The 16,174-nt window shown below is 48.7% G+C and overlaps 1 protein-coding gene across 10 annotated transcripts in view; it reads right to left on the minus strand.

Moving 5' to 3' along the window:
• Positions 1 to 13,022, minus strand: part of ICA1L (islet cell autoantigen 1 like) — a 71,692-nt gene extending 58,670 nt beyond the window's left edge. For 2 of the 10 annotated variants that reach the window (XM_072617313.1, XM_072617311.1), the window contains exon 1: positions 10,342 to 11,190. In XM_072617313.1, the coding sequence (XP_072473414.1) occupies positions 10,342 to 10,478 (137 nt within the window). In that variant the 5' untranslated portion in view covers positions 10,479 to 11,190. Of the gene's footprint in view, positions 1 to 2,409; positions 2,478 to 9,390; positions 9,642 to 10,341; positions 11,283 to 12,052; positions 12,180 to 12,347; positions 12,475 to 12,687 lie in introns of those variants that run through there. The other 8 variants (XM_072617319.1, XM_072617316.1, XM_072617314.1 and 5 more) reach the window with 8 other exon arrangements.
• Positions 13,023 to 16,174: the final 3,152 nt, after the last annotated feature.

Here is a 16,174-nt window from a genome sequence, read left to right on the forward strand (position 1 = left end):
ATAGCAGTTTAAAAGGGGTAAGAATTGGTGTGTTTGTTAGCTAGTTTAGTGCATCACAAAGTTTACCCAACCCAATCTGAAAACTTCCTTATAATTAGAGGTATCCAACAGAGTAATGGGTTGCCTCAGGAGGTAGTAACCTTCAAGCTAGATCACCACATGTCAAATACATAATAGAAGGGAATTCCTTTTAGGTATAAGTTGACCTAGATGACCACTGAACTCTCTTTCAATTCTGAAATTCTATGACATTCTGTAATAAAAAAGAAGTCTTGAAAGGTAAATTAAGGAGTCAAGGTTTAAGGAAACACTCTAGTGAAGGGGCAACAAGGAAAGGAAATGAATGGGGCTGAGGCACACATGACCAACCAGGAAAAGAAAGGGATATAACTCACCAAACCCTGCATATGATAAATACTTCAGGGTATGTCAAGAGAAGGGAAGGTATCAACAATAGTCCTAGAGAAGTCTAACCCTTCATCTCAAAAGCTTTCTATGACCCCTTCGAGGCAATGAATGAGATGCCTAGACAGAGTAGTTGGAGGGCACTGGGCCTGGAATTAAGGAGATCTGAGTTCAAATCATCTCAGACACTCAACTAGCTGTGTGATCCTAGTAACTTTTTAAAAATTATTTTATTTGTTTACAGTTTTCTACAATCACTTCCATATGTCTTAGATTTTTTTCCCACTCGCTGCCCCCCTTTTCCCCCTCCATTCCCAAGACGGCGTGCAATCTTACATAGGTTCTACACATACATTCTTATTAAATACATTTTCACCTTAGTCATGTTGCATAGAGGAATTAAAATGAATGGGAAAAATCATAAAACAAAACAAAACACAAGAAAAAATGGTCTGTTTCATTCTACAATCCAAGTCCATAATTCTTTCTCTGGATGTGGAAGGCATTTTGCCTTAAGAGTCCTCTGAGAATGTTTTAGGTCCTTGCATTGCTGTGAAGGACTAAGTCTACCAGAAAAATTCCTCGTACACCGTGGTTGTTGCTGTGTACAGAGTTCTCCTGGTTCTGCTCCTTTCACTCAGCATCAGATCACGTAAGTCCTTCCAGGCCTCTTCAAAGTCTTCCTGTTCAACATTTCATATAGCCCAATAGTATTCCATTACATTCATATATCACAACTTGTTCGGTCATTCAACAGTTGATGAGCATCCCTTTATTTCCAGTTCTTGGCCACCACAAAGAGAGCTGCTCTAAATATTTTTGTACATGTGGGACCCTTTCCCCTGGCAACTTCTGCCATCCTCAATTTGTAAAATGTGTCTAATAACAGCATCCAGACTGTTGTGAGAATCAGATGAAATATCTGTGAAGTGCTCAGCACTACGCTTGCACATAGTAGGTGCTTAATAAATGCTTGTTCTTCTTCCTCTTCCTACCATGGATCTTTATACATCATGATACCAGGGCAGCTCAGGAAGGGCTGGATTTTAGAGGAAAGGTGGACTTTTTTCCCTCAGAAATACCTGATTGGTTCCCCATATTTGACCTTATGGGTGGGGAGACAGCAGAGAATGGTCAGAAGCAGCCCAGTCCCCTGTGGAATAACAAATTTTAAAAAGCAGTAGACTCGAGTGGTGCAGAGGAGGCAGGATGTCTAGAGTTGAGGCAGCCTGACACAAATTTCAGTCCTCAAAATGAAGAATTCTGGGGAAAAGCCTCACTTATTCTGATATATTTTTTTTAAATGCATGTATACTTTCTAAATACTCCAGTACATCACTGGATCTGTGACCTCATTGAAACCAACCAGGCCTGCTCAATTTTTTCCATTCATTACTGTACCTCCTACCACTTTCTCCTGCCTGTCCCCTGTGGCAGCAATGTTCTCTCTCGTCTCCTCCGGGTCTGGCAGCTCACTCCGAAGTCCCTGCAGTGATCGGCTCTAGGGCAGCCACTTTCAAGAGGCCACTCCTGGTTCTCCCACTAGTTCATGTCCCACTTTCATCACTGAGAACCGTTTCGAAATACAGTGTTCATTTATTCATGAACATGACATATCCTGAAGTAGGACAGAAGTTCTGAGGGAAAGTACAAGCTTACTTTTGTATTTGTATACTCAGGGCCTAGCAGAGTGCCTGGCACATAATAGGCACTTAGGAAATGCCTGTTTTATGACTGATGATCTAGCTGCAAGGTCAGTCTGAAATAAACATACGTTGAAGAATGAACTCCATGGGTTGTCAATCCAAGTGCATCTCATATTCTGGACACAGACATTCTACTGCCTATTGTTTATTCCATTACCCTTGACATCTCCTCCGTGGGTAATTATGGACAAACTCTTTTCTCAGTCACAAATATTATTTAGGAGACTCTGCTGTGTTCTAAGATTTGATGCAATCGGTACACAACCATTTGCAAATTGGAGCATCGGGAAAATCTTACCAGTGGAAATCTCTCTTTAATATAGATTATACCAGATCTCCTCCAGGACAGCGGTGAATACCTTTGGTGAACATTATCTCCTTGTTTCATGCCTCTACTGACACTGCAAATCAAAGGATCCAAGTTATCTCTGGTCTTACATCATTCAAGGCATCTTGATGCCTTGATTCTGACAAATATGAAAGAAATACCTGGTTGGAGGCAGGCATCATTACTCCGCTACAATAGCTTCCTAATTGGTCTCCCTGTTTCCCGTCTCTTTTCCAGAATATCCCAATAGCTTTAGGATAAAATACAAAGCCTTTAGCTTAGGATTGAAAATCTATGAAATGTGAATCAAGCAATGATGACCACCAATTTAGAGAAACATGGAAGCATTTATGTGGACTGACACAGAAGGAAGGAGGTAGAACCTGGAAAATGTACACAATGACTACACCAACATAAAGAGAAAGAACAATAAACCCAAACTAAACACGAATCAAAATAGCCATGCTTGACCTCTGAAAAGAGGCAAAAACACACCTTCTTCCCTTCAGTGCACAAGTGGGTGACTGTCGGTATGGAATACTGCACATACTGTCAGGAAGGAGAGAGCCCTGATAACCAGGAGAAATCAGAAGAGACTTTGCATGGAACTGGCCAGCACCTGAGCTTAAAGGACTACTCAGGATTCTAAAAGGTAAAAGTGAAGAGAATGTGTACACAGACTCAAAGAGGTAGAATGGAATACAGTCCACTGGCTCCTCCTGCTCAGTGGGTCCAGGTCTCCAATCTGCTCTTTTAGGCTCTGGGGTAGTCCGAGGGCATAACCAGAGGATGGTAATACAGTCCTCTCCAACCAACTCTGAAGTAGGGAATGTGGGCTTGGGGGTGGAGGGGCACATACCAATCAGAAAGTGTTCACCATCAATCAAATTTACCATGCTACCTCCCAATTACAGCCTTCAAAGAAGACAGTGAGGTGGGGGAGGACTCTTAAGTATAGCAAATGCCATAAAAGGTGGAGATGGCAGAATCACCTCTGTGAAAGCACAAGGCTCTGAATCCTGTGCTATTAGGGGTCACATCAGTTGCCATGTAGGTGGGGGATAAGGAATATTACTGGGAAAGGTAGTATTAGTCCCCTTAGAGACTAAGAGATGGAAGCCAGATTGTGAAAGACTTAAATGCCAGGCAAAGGGGTTTATATCCTAAAGTAATGGGGAGGCACTGAAGATCCTTGGGTAAGACACGGACAGGCCTGTGCTTTTTTTTTTTTTTTTTTTAGCAATATCAATGGAAAGATGTGTAGTTTGGAGAGGGAAGAGACCAGGGACTAAATGATAGCTGAGACGAGGTACCAGGCAGGAAGTACCATGGCAGGAGAAAATTCCAGGGGATGCCTGAAGTAGGGCCAGATGCAGGAAGAGGTGCAATCTGGCAGGTCGGCTGTTCTTTGTTCAGATCCAGGCCAGAGCAGAGTGATCCCAAAGGAGAAGTTGCTAGCAGGTTCTATATGCATACTGAGCAAGCAACAAGTTTAATAGTAAACTAGCTATGTGGTTCTGATCTCAGGAGCAGAGTAGGGACTTGGTTCTAGCCTCCAGACCAGGATGAAACCTGCAGTAGAACAGGGAAACAGCAGAACCTCCAAGGGGGTTAACTTCCAAGCAGGGACAAGCTAACAGACCCCAACCTAGGTCAGGAGCTTGCAGAGCTCAGACCAGGAGGGCCATGAGCAAACTTCACCCAGGATCACATCACTTTGAGTGCAGTGAAAGCCTGCAGGCTCCTAACTGGATCTGCGAAAGCAGCTGATGGACAGTAGAGGACAGAAGCCCAAAAGAGATAAACCCTACAGAACTGTTCAGAGCCCAGCTCTGATATAAAGTCCAAAGTCAAAAAGTAGGCTTTCTGAGCAAACAAAAAAAGAATCCCATCATAAAAAGCTATAATAATGACAGGGAATCCCCAGACACAAACCCAGAAAAAGAGACCAATGCAAAAAAGAAAAATGCAGTGAAGTCATAAATCCAACTAGAATTCCTGGAAGAATTAAAGCAAGAGATTTAAAAAAAAAAAAGAGCTCAAAATGATTTTTAAAAACAAATGAGAGTTATAGAAAAAAGATATGAGAAAAGAATTAACAACTTAGAGCAAAAGAAAATAAATCCCTGAAAATCAGAATTGACCAAATATAAGCTGACTCCATCAGATATCAGGAATTATTAAAATCAAGTCAAAATATATTTTTTAAAAGGGAAGAAAATATTAAGCATCTCGCAGCAAAAACAACTGACATAGAGGAGGGATAATTTAACAATCACTGGGTACCTGATAGCCAGGATCAAAAAAGAGCTTAGCCATAATATTTCAAGAAATCCTAAAGGACAAATGGTGAAATCTCCTAGAACTAGAGGTCAAAGTGGAAAGAGAAAAAAACTAACACCTAAGAGAAACCTCAAAATGAAAATTTCCAGAAATATGTCAGACAAAAAAAAAAATTAAAAATACTGAAAGCAGCCAGAAAGACTTCAAGTACCAAGAAGTCACAGCTGGGATCACACACAATTTAGAAGTGAAAACTTATTGAGAGTGGAGGACTCACAACATGATATTCCAGAATGTAAAAGCTCTAACTAAGAATAACTTATCCAGCAAAAATAAGTATAATCCAATATGGGATGAGAGTGAGATTTTTAATGAAATGGAGGCCTTCCAAGCACTCCTGAAGAAAAGATGAGCTAAATAGAAAATATGACATGCAAATAGGAGTTGAGAAGCCTAAAAAGGTAAACATGAGCATGCAATCATAAGGAACCAAACAAAAACGGACTGTAATTCTAATGTAAGAAAATTATATACGTAGTCCCTCAGAACTCTATCATAATCAGGGGTCATAGACAGATGGTCTGTAACTGATTCTGTAATCAGGGGTCATAGACAGATGGTCTGTGACTGATTCTGTATGTCCTGATGATCTTAGAAGAAGAGAAAGGGTGGGGAAGAAGAATAAAGTAGGAGAGGCGGAAGGGAAAGAATGGGGGGAAATAATCTCCAATAAACATACTGTGCAAATAGAAGTTTAACACCAAGGAGAAGGAGTAAGGGGAAGCAGTTAACACTTGACTGAAAATAGATTAAGAGAGGGATTAGTCAGAAGCAAAACAATCTCAAAGAGGGGGCAAAGCAAAAAGAAAGAAAAGTTTAAGAAAATAGGATGAAGGGAAACATACAGTTAGCAATTACAATTATGAATGTGACGAATTCACTCATAAAACAGAAGAGGACAATAGATTGGCTAAGAAATCAGAATCCAACAATATGTTATTTATAAGAAATGCACTTGAAACAGTAAGATAACAGGGTCAAAATAAGGGAATGAAGCAGAATCTATTAGCTTCAAAAGTGAAATAGCTAAATTCAATCAGCTAAAATTTGGGGGGGGGAAAGGCAGGGGTAACAATCATGATCTCACATAAAGCAAAAATAAAAACACATTTAATTTAAAAAGACAAATGAGGAAATTACATTTTGCTAAAAGGCACCAGAGATAATGAATTCACATCAACACTAAACATATATTCACCAAATGGCATATTATCCAAATTCTAAAGTAAAATGAGTTCCGTGGAAAAAGAAACAGCAAAATTCTAATAGTAGAGGACCTCAATCTGCCCTACTCAGACCTAGACAGATTTAAACAAAACAAAACAAAAACAAAAAAGAAATGAAGTACCTTAATAGAATTTTAGAAAAATTAGATATTATAAATTTATGAAGGATATTGAATGGGATTAAAGAAGAATATACCAAGCGAGAAAAAATTGTCTGCACATTATCAATTTTATTTTATTTCACGTATTACATTTTATGGTTTTTTCATGGTTGCTGCGTTGGTAAAGTGCATGTTATCAGAATTAATTTTTCTTTTAAATTACTGTATGCAGAAAAGTGTATCTTTGCAGTCTCTAGAGAGAGATTACGCTTAAAGGAACCTAAAGCCTAATTTCCCATAGGTTCATTGTAGCAACATTCGTATTTTTTACTCCTGCACTGTTTTCTAGGAACATTAACCCTAAGAAAGTTGGGAATTGACTATATTAACATTATGTATGTATTTTCTATTGTATTTTTACCTATTTTGTTCAGTATTTCCCAATTACATTTTAATCTGATTTGGCTACATTTAAGAGTGTCATGAATGGTGGTCCACAAGAAATGATGAAGGAAATGTTTTTAGAAAAACTTTGGATTCATATGAACTGATGCAAAGTAAAATGAACAGAACCAGAACAATTTATATAATACTAACAATATTGGAAAGACAAATGACTCTGAAAGATTTGGGAATTATGATTAACACAATAGAAACAATGACTGTGAGGATTTATAATGAAACATGCTAACTACCTCCAGCTAGAGAAGTAATAAAAGTACAAAGTGAAGTATTTTTTTTTAGATATGGCTAATATGAGAATTTGTTTTGCTTGACTAAACAAATTTGTAATGGGTTTTGTTTCTTTTGCTTTCTCAATAAGTGGGGAAGGGGAAGGTGGGTGGGAGAGAATTCAGAACTGTAAATAAGATAGAACTGAACTTTTAAAATAGAGATTGTTACTAATCTTGGTGAGAGCGATTTCAGTTGAGAGTGAGATCAAAGGCCATATGTAAGGAATTAAAAAGTGAGTGGGAAGAGAAGAAATGAAGACAATAAATGCAATTACCTTTTTTTCAAGAGCTTCCCAGTAATGGAAAGGAAGGAGAGTTATGGGATGATAGCTCAAGGGGATGGTAAGGTCAAGTATGTTTTTAAAGATGAGGGAGATTTACATAACTAGCTAAGATAGTTTAAAAAGAAGTAAAAACCCAGCTCTCCTCCATATTCCACAAAGATCTAGAAAAGGCATTATATGAAATCTTGATAGTGAAATGCCAGAGCAAAAAATTAGTGATTTGTTTTGCTAGCCCAGGTCGGTACCAAGGGACAGTGAGGTTAGTGGACATTAGGGATAGGATCTAGGTAGCATCTGAGCCTTCTACCTCATGAATTAGGTGCTAGACCTATAGTTTTTCAACATAGAGGATGAAGAGAAAAAAATAAGTACAAGATTATTAGAACTAACTGAAATGGACATTTTTGATGAACACATTGCATTCTGAAAGTATGCAAACTTATTTACGGTCCTGCAGCTGTTCAACAGGACAAGAGTTCTCCCATCTGGTACAAACGGGCCTGACCTGCGCAGGAAGTAGAAACAGATTCCAACTGACTGCTCTGATGCTCTCACCCCAGGGCCAAGTCAAAAATCCAGCAAGGCCTGAAGAGAGGCCCTTTGCCTAGGCATGTCAAAAAGTCCCAAGGACCTTTTGGTTGCCTGGGTGGCAATCCAGGGCAAGGAGTCACCATCCGTCTTAGCCTGTATACTGTAGAGTAAGGAGCAATAGGGAAGTGAGCATGCTTTAAAGTGTGTAAAGCACTTTTATATGTTACTTCATTTGACCCTCACAACAACCCTGCAAGGTAGCTGCTATTATCCCCAATTTACAGATGAGTAAACCAAGGTTGAAAGAGGGTAATTGACTTGCCAGGGTCATGCAGTGTCTGAGGAAGGATTCAAATTCAGGTATCACTATACTCATCTACCATACCATGTAGGTGTCATGTGTATTAAATCTTTATTTGTTCTGTATATTTTTATATGTACTTGCTATCTTTCCCATTAGAAGATCATTAGAAGTAAGGATTCTTTCATTCTTTGTACCAGTATCCCCAACAACCAGCACAGTGCCTGACATATTCTATACACTCAATAAATACTTGTTGATTCATTGATTATCTTTTTCCACAATTTAAGCCAAAAGATTATCCCTATTGACCTCAACTCCAATTATTAGTACTTTGTAACTTTCATCTACAACTATAACAAAATAACATTTTTCTTTTCCTTTGAAGCTTAAAATTCTTGCCATTTGGAGTAGATAATCTAAATTTTTTTGATGCTATAAATCCTCTATGAATTCCTCATCAGGCTGTACGCTGGACTTCATCACGCCCCAGGCACGTCTTCTTCCTGGAATATCACCTGTGCTCAGAATTCACACCCTGGCCTGGTAGCCCTTCTCTGTGACTCCCCAAACCTCCTTTTCAGTACTCCCAAATCAGGCATCTCTCCTTTCCTTTTCATCCTCCCTCCACTTTTAGCTTCCTTTTATGTGATGTCTTCCCCATTAGAATAAAAGTTTCTTTAGGGCAGGGATTGCCTTTCTTTTTAATTGTATCTGTATTTCCAGCACTTAGCTGGGTGCCAGACACACAGTTATTATTTTTGTTATTAACTGCTTGTTGACTGACTCTAGTAATTATGTTTTAGAATCAAAAAGCAATATTTCAGTATTTCCTTTATAGAACAAAAATGATAGTTTCGCACAATCAATACACTAATATAGTGTACTGAATACACTAATTAAAGGAAGAGTGAAAGATTATTTATTGTAAATAATTCTCACTGGGATTCAAATAATGAAAAACTGTAACATAACTGGATCATCAGAATTGCTAAATATATCATTTATATATTATGTTATTACATACATATAATATATTATATTATTATAATATGATTATAACGATAAGTGATAACAACTAACTCATAGTACAGAACAGGTCACTTGTAGACCCTCTATGAACATTAATCATGATGATGATGTGTGGTGCAGAGACCACTACTCAAAAGCAAGACAAAGACTTAGATACCTTGAAAACAGACAGGAGTTTATTGCTTTCTCATGAGAAAGGGGACTACTGGCCCTCATTGCACTAATGGCGCCAGTCAGGAAGTACAAGATGGTCACAGAAAACGGGGTCTATTTATACCCTAACACAAGCTTCCTCCCACCCTCCTTCCTCTTATCCCTTTGGCTGGGCTTCAGGGGGCACAATCTATTCACAGAAATCTCCCCCAGCAACAGAGAACAAAGGCAGTTACACCAGCTTACCTGCAGACCAGAAAAGGCTGGAAGTTTTTCAAGAACAAGCAGCTTAGGTTGTGGGTAGGGTGCTTAAAAACAGGTCTCCGAAGAGGGGGAGGTCTAGCACAGGACAGCATGTTTCTCTACAAGGTGAGCTAGCTGCAGACGTTTCAGCAGTGTAAGAAACAATGAGTTCTTCCAGGAGGCTTCACTTCTAAGAGATCACCTCTCATGATGATCTAAGTCATTAAGGCATCCTGATGGGGTGCTCGAGTACATGTGCTTGGGCCCCAATTCTAAAATCACATTTCCCCCTAGCCTCAAAACACTGTCCCAGGCAGTTTGTCCCCAGCCCAAGGACACAGCCTGCCCTAGCAACAACCATCATCTCCCTTCCTGCTCTAGTAGCCAGCTGCCCCTCTAGAACTCGTTAGTCTGAACCAGCTGTGTACGGGCTGAACCGAGTGTGCACTGGGTCATGATGACCAATCATACGTACCCTAGACTTAGACATATGTACATTCCCTTACATACACCCTGGCATTTCTGAGCCAGCCCTGACCATTAGTTGAGTGACATTTCAGGCCTAAAACCACACCTCCAGGTAGTGCTGCTGCCTGCTGCCTCCCCCACCCCCCATTTCCTGATGAACTTTGGGTAAAATACTTGCTCAGTAGATACCAAAGGGGCATGCTCCTTTAAGAACTGACCACTCTTTAACACCCCCCCCAAAAACACCTAGCTGGCATATTTGGCACATGTTTCACTATAGAACATCCTATATAAACTTTCCCTGTACCCCTCTAAGGTTGCGGGTTCCCTATGAACACTTGCCCGTTGAAAAGCCTACTAAATCTTAACCTTGACCTCAGCAATGCCTGAGTCTGTGGATTCTCCAGGTGACCTATCCTGGTACCTCACAACCCCGCCCCCCCCAACCCTCATCCATCCCATGCTCAGAATATTCTCCTTCTTTACCTGGCTTCCTTCAAGACACAGCTCACATCCTCCCTTCTGCAAGAGACCCTTCCCCTTTCCCCCGCTGCTGACGTCTTCCATTTAAGGTGTACGTGTATCCTGCATGTTCCAAGTTGTTTGCATGCTGTCTTTCCCATGACGATGTGATTTCCTTGGGGGCAGGGCCACCTATCTGTCTTTCTATCTTAGCTGGAGTCTGTTGACTCCAACACAGTGACGTCATCTTGGTCCTCGTCCGGAAGGACAGAACGGACCACGGCAGTACAGTGGCTGCATCCAGGTGGTGGCGAAGTGACCTAATGTTACAGTACTTGGTGTACGTGCACCTACAGATACGTGTGTGTGTGCGTGTGTAGATGCACGTATACAGACACCACACAATCCCGTCAGCAAACACAAACCCTTCTTCCAAACAAAAGCGCTTTGGGCAGACTTGCGTGTCCGATTATTCCCCGTAACTCAAGAAGCCTGGCCAGCTCCACCAGAGGGACGGCTTTCAGTGCACACTCAGGACTACAGAGGGAACCGACTATACTGACACACAGTTTTCACGGAAATATTTTTAAAAACAGACTCAGGAAGCACCCATCTGGTGTTTTAGGCGTCCTGCCGGCGGCAGCCTCCACACTCGTCAGGCCTAAGGGGGGCTGGGGCAGGCAGGGGGAAAAGGAGATGAGGGGATCGTGGGGGGACGGAAGCGGACTGAGGGCCGGAGGGCCACCCCAGCACCAAAGCTGGCAAACAAAGCCCCGACGGACTCCCTACGGGCGGGTTTCCAGCCCCAGGAAGCTCCCCCTTCCCCGCCTGCCCTTTACCTCGGCTGCAGCTTCGCCACACCACTTAGTTACTAGAGGAGATAAGTTCGGATTGGCTGCGCTTGACTTCCGGGGTCTCCGTCCCGCTTTTCGCGCCTACACTGAAGCCCGCCTCCCAGCCAATGGAGGGGAGGGACGGTGGGGGGCGGGGTTCTCTGCGTTAGGGTATAGGATGGGGCTTTCCCTTCCGTAAGCACGGCGCCCTGGGGAGGAGCATGCCCAACTCTCGCGAGACTTGCTAATAAATTTTCTTTTCTGCCTCTACCTGGAGAAGCCCTCCGTGGTTTGTCGGTGGTCTTGGGTGGCCCTCCACCCCACGCACCTCTGATCCTCCTCTGCCTTGGTGTCCAGGAAGTGGGGGATCCCAAAGCAATAGACAGATAGAGATAGGTACCAGGTAGATACATAGCTAATGATCGGAAGGGAGGGCCCGGGATAAAGACAGACCGGAGTACTTGGTACGTAGGTATAAACGAGACAGACACAGACGAAGAGAGTGGGAAGATGGACGGACGGGTGGAGACCACCCGGGGAGGTGCACCGTTAAACCCATCCTTGCTAGCTTCGTGCCCGCCCCGCCCCCCAACTGATCAAATGCCGCCTCCGAAGGAACTACGCCAACCCCCACCCCCACCCCCACCCCAGCAAATGAGCGCCAGCCCCGGCGCCCCGGGTGGGTTGGGGCGGGAGTGCCCTCTTCTCCCCAGGGGTCCCAAGGTCTCCCCATCGGGCCAGGGCCCCGCGGTCTCGGGGCTTCTCAGGTGTATTGAGGGGGGTCTCCCCCGCCTCGGGCCTCCACGGTAACCCTGCGGCCCGGCCCGCTCCCGGGGCGGGGAGCGCGCACCTGCGTGGGCCGCCCCCAGGCCGGTCAGTGGGCCGGCGGGCCGGGCACTCACCGAGACGCCGAAGCAGCCCCCAGGCCAGCGCCTGCTCCCTCTCCTCGGCTGCCGTCGCCGCCTCAGGTGGCGCTCCGTCCCGCCCGCAGGGACGTGCCGTCCCTGTCACCGCAGCCCACACGGCGCCCGGGCGCTCCCCGCAGCCAATCCCCCCAGCCCCGGGGCGGCGCCGCCCGCGCCGAGCTCAGGCTGCGGCCGGCGGCAGATTCAAACGGGCGGCGGGAGGCCCCTGCCGCCCTGCCCCACGCTACTCCCGAGCCCCGCGCCCTCCCCTCCCCGACCCTGCCCCCCTTACTGCTCACTTCCCCCCGGGCGGGATGAGCCCCCAGTGAAGCGTCCTCAGGGCTAGGTTTGGGAACCAAAGACTCGCGGTAAGCGGCCATCTCTCCAGCACGCTCAGCGCCGGCTCCTCCGGGTCCTGAATCCTTCCGCTTCTCGGTGCCAAGGCAGGGTCTTAGTTGTTTCCCTTGGGTAACGGGAAGGGGGGAGGGGGACGTGGGTCCGGGCCCCTCCCTGGCTGCCCCTGCCAGCGCCGCCACCCTGTGCCCCTTCTCATCCTTTCTGATCCCAGCCTCGGACTCCCCGCCCGGACTCCTCTCAGAAGCGGGGGAAGGGCCCTCCTAGCCCGGACTGACCGGAGGGACGTCCCGGGCCCCGGACCAGAAAGTCCCGCAGGGAGGCTCCTGGAGCCGAGAGCAGAGGCCAGGGGAGGAAAGCGATCGGTCCCGTAAGTCTGCGCCCAGCCCCTGGGTGACCGGATTGGGCCGTGGAGGGATTGGTCCTGCGGGGCCTGCGAGATCGAAGAACTCACACTCCCCACCCCGAGCAAGAAACTGGCCCCGGGAGGCCGGCTTTGTGGGGTTGGGAGCGGGGAGGGGTCTGAGAAATCCCGGGGAGAAAACAGGAAGAGGCGTGGGAAAGTCTGAGTCCAAGCCGGGGCGTGGGCACCCGCTTCTCGGTCCAGGCCGGGGGGTGGGCATCCTCTTCTCGGTCCAAGCCGGGGGTGGGCATCCTCTTCTCGGTCCAAGCCGGGGGTGGGCATCCTCTTCTCGGTCCAAGCCGGGGGTGGGCACCCGCTTCTCGGTCCAGGCCGGGGGGTGGGCATCCTCTTCTCGGTCCAGGCCGGGGGTGGGCACCCGCTTCTCGGTCCAGGCCGGGGGGTGGGCATCCTCTTCTAGGTCCAAGCCGGGGGTGGACACCCTCTTCTCGGTCCAGGCCGGGGGTGGGCATCCGCTTCTCGGTCCAGGCCGGGGGGTGGGCACCCGCTTCTCGGTCCAGGCCGGGGGGTGGGCACCCGCTTCTCGGTCCAGGCCGGGGGGTGGGCACCCGCTTCTCGGTCCAGGCCGGGGGTGGGCATCCTCTTCTCGGTCCAGGCCGGGGGGTGGGCATCCGCTTCTCGGTCCAGGCCGGGGGGTGGGCACCCGCTTCTCGGTCCAGGCCGGGGGGTGGGCACCCGCTTCTCGGTCCAGGCCGGGGGGTGGGCACCCGCTTCTCGGTCCAGGCCGGGGGTGGGCATCCTCTTCTCGGTCCAAGCCGGGGGTGGGCATCCTCTTCTCGGTCCAGGCCGGGGGTGGGCACCCTCTTCTCGGTCCAGGCCGGGGGGTGGGCATCCGCTTCTCGGTCCAGGCCGGGGGGTGGGCACCCGCTTCTCGGTCCAGGCCGGGGGGTGGGCACCCGCTTCTCGGTCCAGGCCGGGGGTGGGCATCCTCTTCTCGGTCCAGGCCGGGGGTGGGCACCCGCTTCTCGGTCCAGGCCGGGGGTGGGCATCCTCTTCTCGGTCCAAGCCGGGGGTGGGCATCCTCTTCTCGGTCCAAGCCGGGGCGTGGGCACCCGCTTCTCGGTCCAGGCCGGGGGTGGGCATCCTCTTCTCGGTCCAGGCCGGGGGTGGGCACCCGCTTCTCGGTCCAGGCCGGGGGTGGGCACCCGCTTCTCGGTCCAGGCCGGGGGTGGGCATCCTCTTCTCGGTCCAGGCCGGGGGTGGGCACCCGCTTCTCGGTCCAGGCCGGGGGGTGGGCATCCTCTTCTCGGTCCAGGCCGGGGGTGGGCACCCGCTTCTCGGTCCAGGCCGGGGGTGGGCATCCTCTTCTCGGTCCAAGCCGGGGGTGGGCATCCTCTTCTCGGTCCAAGCCGGGGCGTGGGCACCCGCTTCTCGGTCCAGGCCGGGGGTGGGCATCCTCTTCTCGGTCCAGGCCGGGGGTGGGCACCCGCTTCTCGGTCCAGGCCGGGGGTGGGCACCCGCTTCTCGGTCCAGGCCGGGGGTGGGCACCCGCTTCTCGGTCCAGGCCGGGGGTGGGCACCCTCTTCTCGGTCCAGGCCGGGGGTGGGCACCCGCTTCTCGGTCCAGGCCGGGGGGTGGGCATCCATCCGCTCCTGAAGGGACCTGAAGGTAGCCCGTGGGGGATTAAGTTAGGCCGTGGGGAGGAGTTACCCGAGTGTAAAGGGAAAGACAAAAAGGAGATAAAGTATTGTCACGTTTGGGCCGGCGTCCCCCGGGAGAAAACGTCCTCTGGCCCAAGGGCGGTCCTCCGGGACTGGGTTTGCCAACGCTCGATCCTCTGTGTAGATAGCAAGGCCGCCTGGCGTGCGGAGGGGGCACTCGTGCTGCCCTCTGGCCGCCCCGGGCACGGCCGCCCCTCTGCCTCCCTTGGCCTCCAGCGCAGACCGCTAAAAGGCCCGGAGAAGTGCCCGCTGCCCGATCGCGGTGCCCACTTAGCCCCTCACGGGGGAGTGCCCTCCGTGTTTGCGCCCCTTCCTGGCACGGGAGTTTGGCAGTTGAAGGAGCGGCTAGAGGCCCCGAAGGAAGACCCGCGTGGGGTGGCGGACGAAGGCGGGCCCTTCCTGGGCCTCGGTTCACGTGGAGCGAGTTGACGGCCATTACAAACGCTCGATGAGGAGCGCGGCTGGGAAAGCTCGGGGCGATGCCGCTCCCTGGCGGGGGGAGCTCTGACGGGGGGGGGGGGGGGGGGGGGGGAACCCCAGAGCTTGGGAGAGTTCGAGAGGGGTCATAGAGGGCGTAAGAAGTGCACCCGAAGGGCCAGCTGGTGTCCGAGGTGACCCAGACCTGGCTCCCCCGGACTGTCAGACGGGCTCAGAGAAGGCGTGACCGGTACCGGGCGTAGAGGTCCCTCACCCCTTCTGAGATCAGAGGAGGTTCTGTTCTGTTCTCAGCGCTTGGCCCGACCCAGAAAAGAGACTGCGAAAGCTAGAGGGGGGCCGAGGAGGCGCTGGGGGGTCGTGAGAAGCGGCCGGGCCTGGAAGCTCCGGGTGCAAACAAGGCGGATGCTGGCAGTGGGAGAGGGTCCCTCAGGGACAGACGCCAGGCCTGCCCTCCCTGCACCAACAAGTTTCCAAACCGAACCCCTCCGACCTGTTTTGCTGGTGGTCAGCAGGGACGTAGGAAAAAGAATTGCCCCCAGCGGGCAGGGAACCAGAAAATCCTCCCCCCCATGAACACTGAGGGTTAGGGGTGTCAGGGGTTCACAGAACAGGCCCACCCTGAGCTTGATGGAGAACTGATAAATTTTATGTAAATTGATTTTAAAAATGTGATCAATTTGAGGGTGGGAAAAGAGAAACAGGAATTTATTTTTAATTGATAACGGGAGCCACCCGATCATCCATTACAAAACTGCCCTTGGGGCCAGAATTGGGAAAGAAACCCTTATGATTTCAGGGGTAAAAGGGGAGAACTTTCCGGTCCCTGTCACTGAGGAGTTAGAATTGGAACACTTGGAGTCACAATTTGGGGGGGAATTCTTATTTCTACCGGAGGCAAGGGTGAACTTATTAGGAAGGGATCTGATTACCTGGATGTCCGTCCAACTTATCCCAGTGGGACTCCAAATAGTCCCTAAGAGAATGCCAATGTTGAAGGAGGAGGAAAAGAACAGATTGACCCAGGGGCCTGGGCAGGGCCCCCAACAAGGGAAGAGTAGCTATTCCTACTGTTAGAAATAGGTGAAGGGAGGCAGGGACCCTAGCCGGGTTAGGCAATACCTGATCTTGATGGGGTACAGACCCTGGGAACCTCTTTGAGCTCCCATTTAATCTGACCTTTCATACTCCAGTGGTTATGTTGGAGGCTGCGGACCTGGGCACATGTTCCAAAGCACAGAGGACAGA

This window comes from Notamacropus eugenii, chromosome 6 (genome assembly GCF_028372415.1).
Source record: "Notamacropus eugenii isolate mMacEug1 chromosome 6, mMacEug1.pri_v2, whole genome shotgun sequence".
In the NCBI taxonomy this organism is placed as follows: domain Eukaryota; kingdom Metazoa; phylum Chordata; class Mammalia; order Diprotodontia; family Macropodidae; genus Notamacropus; species Notamacropus eugenii.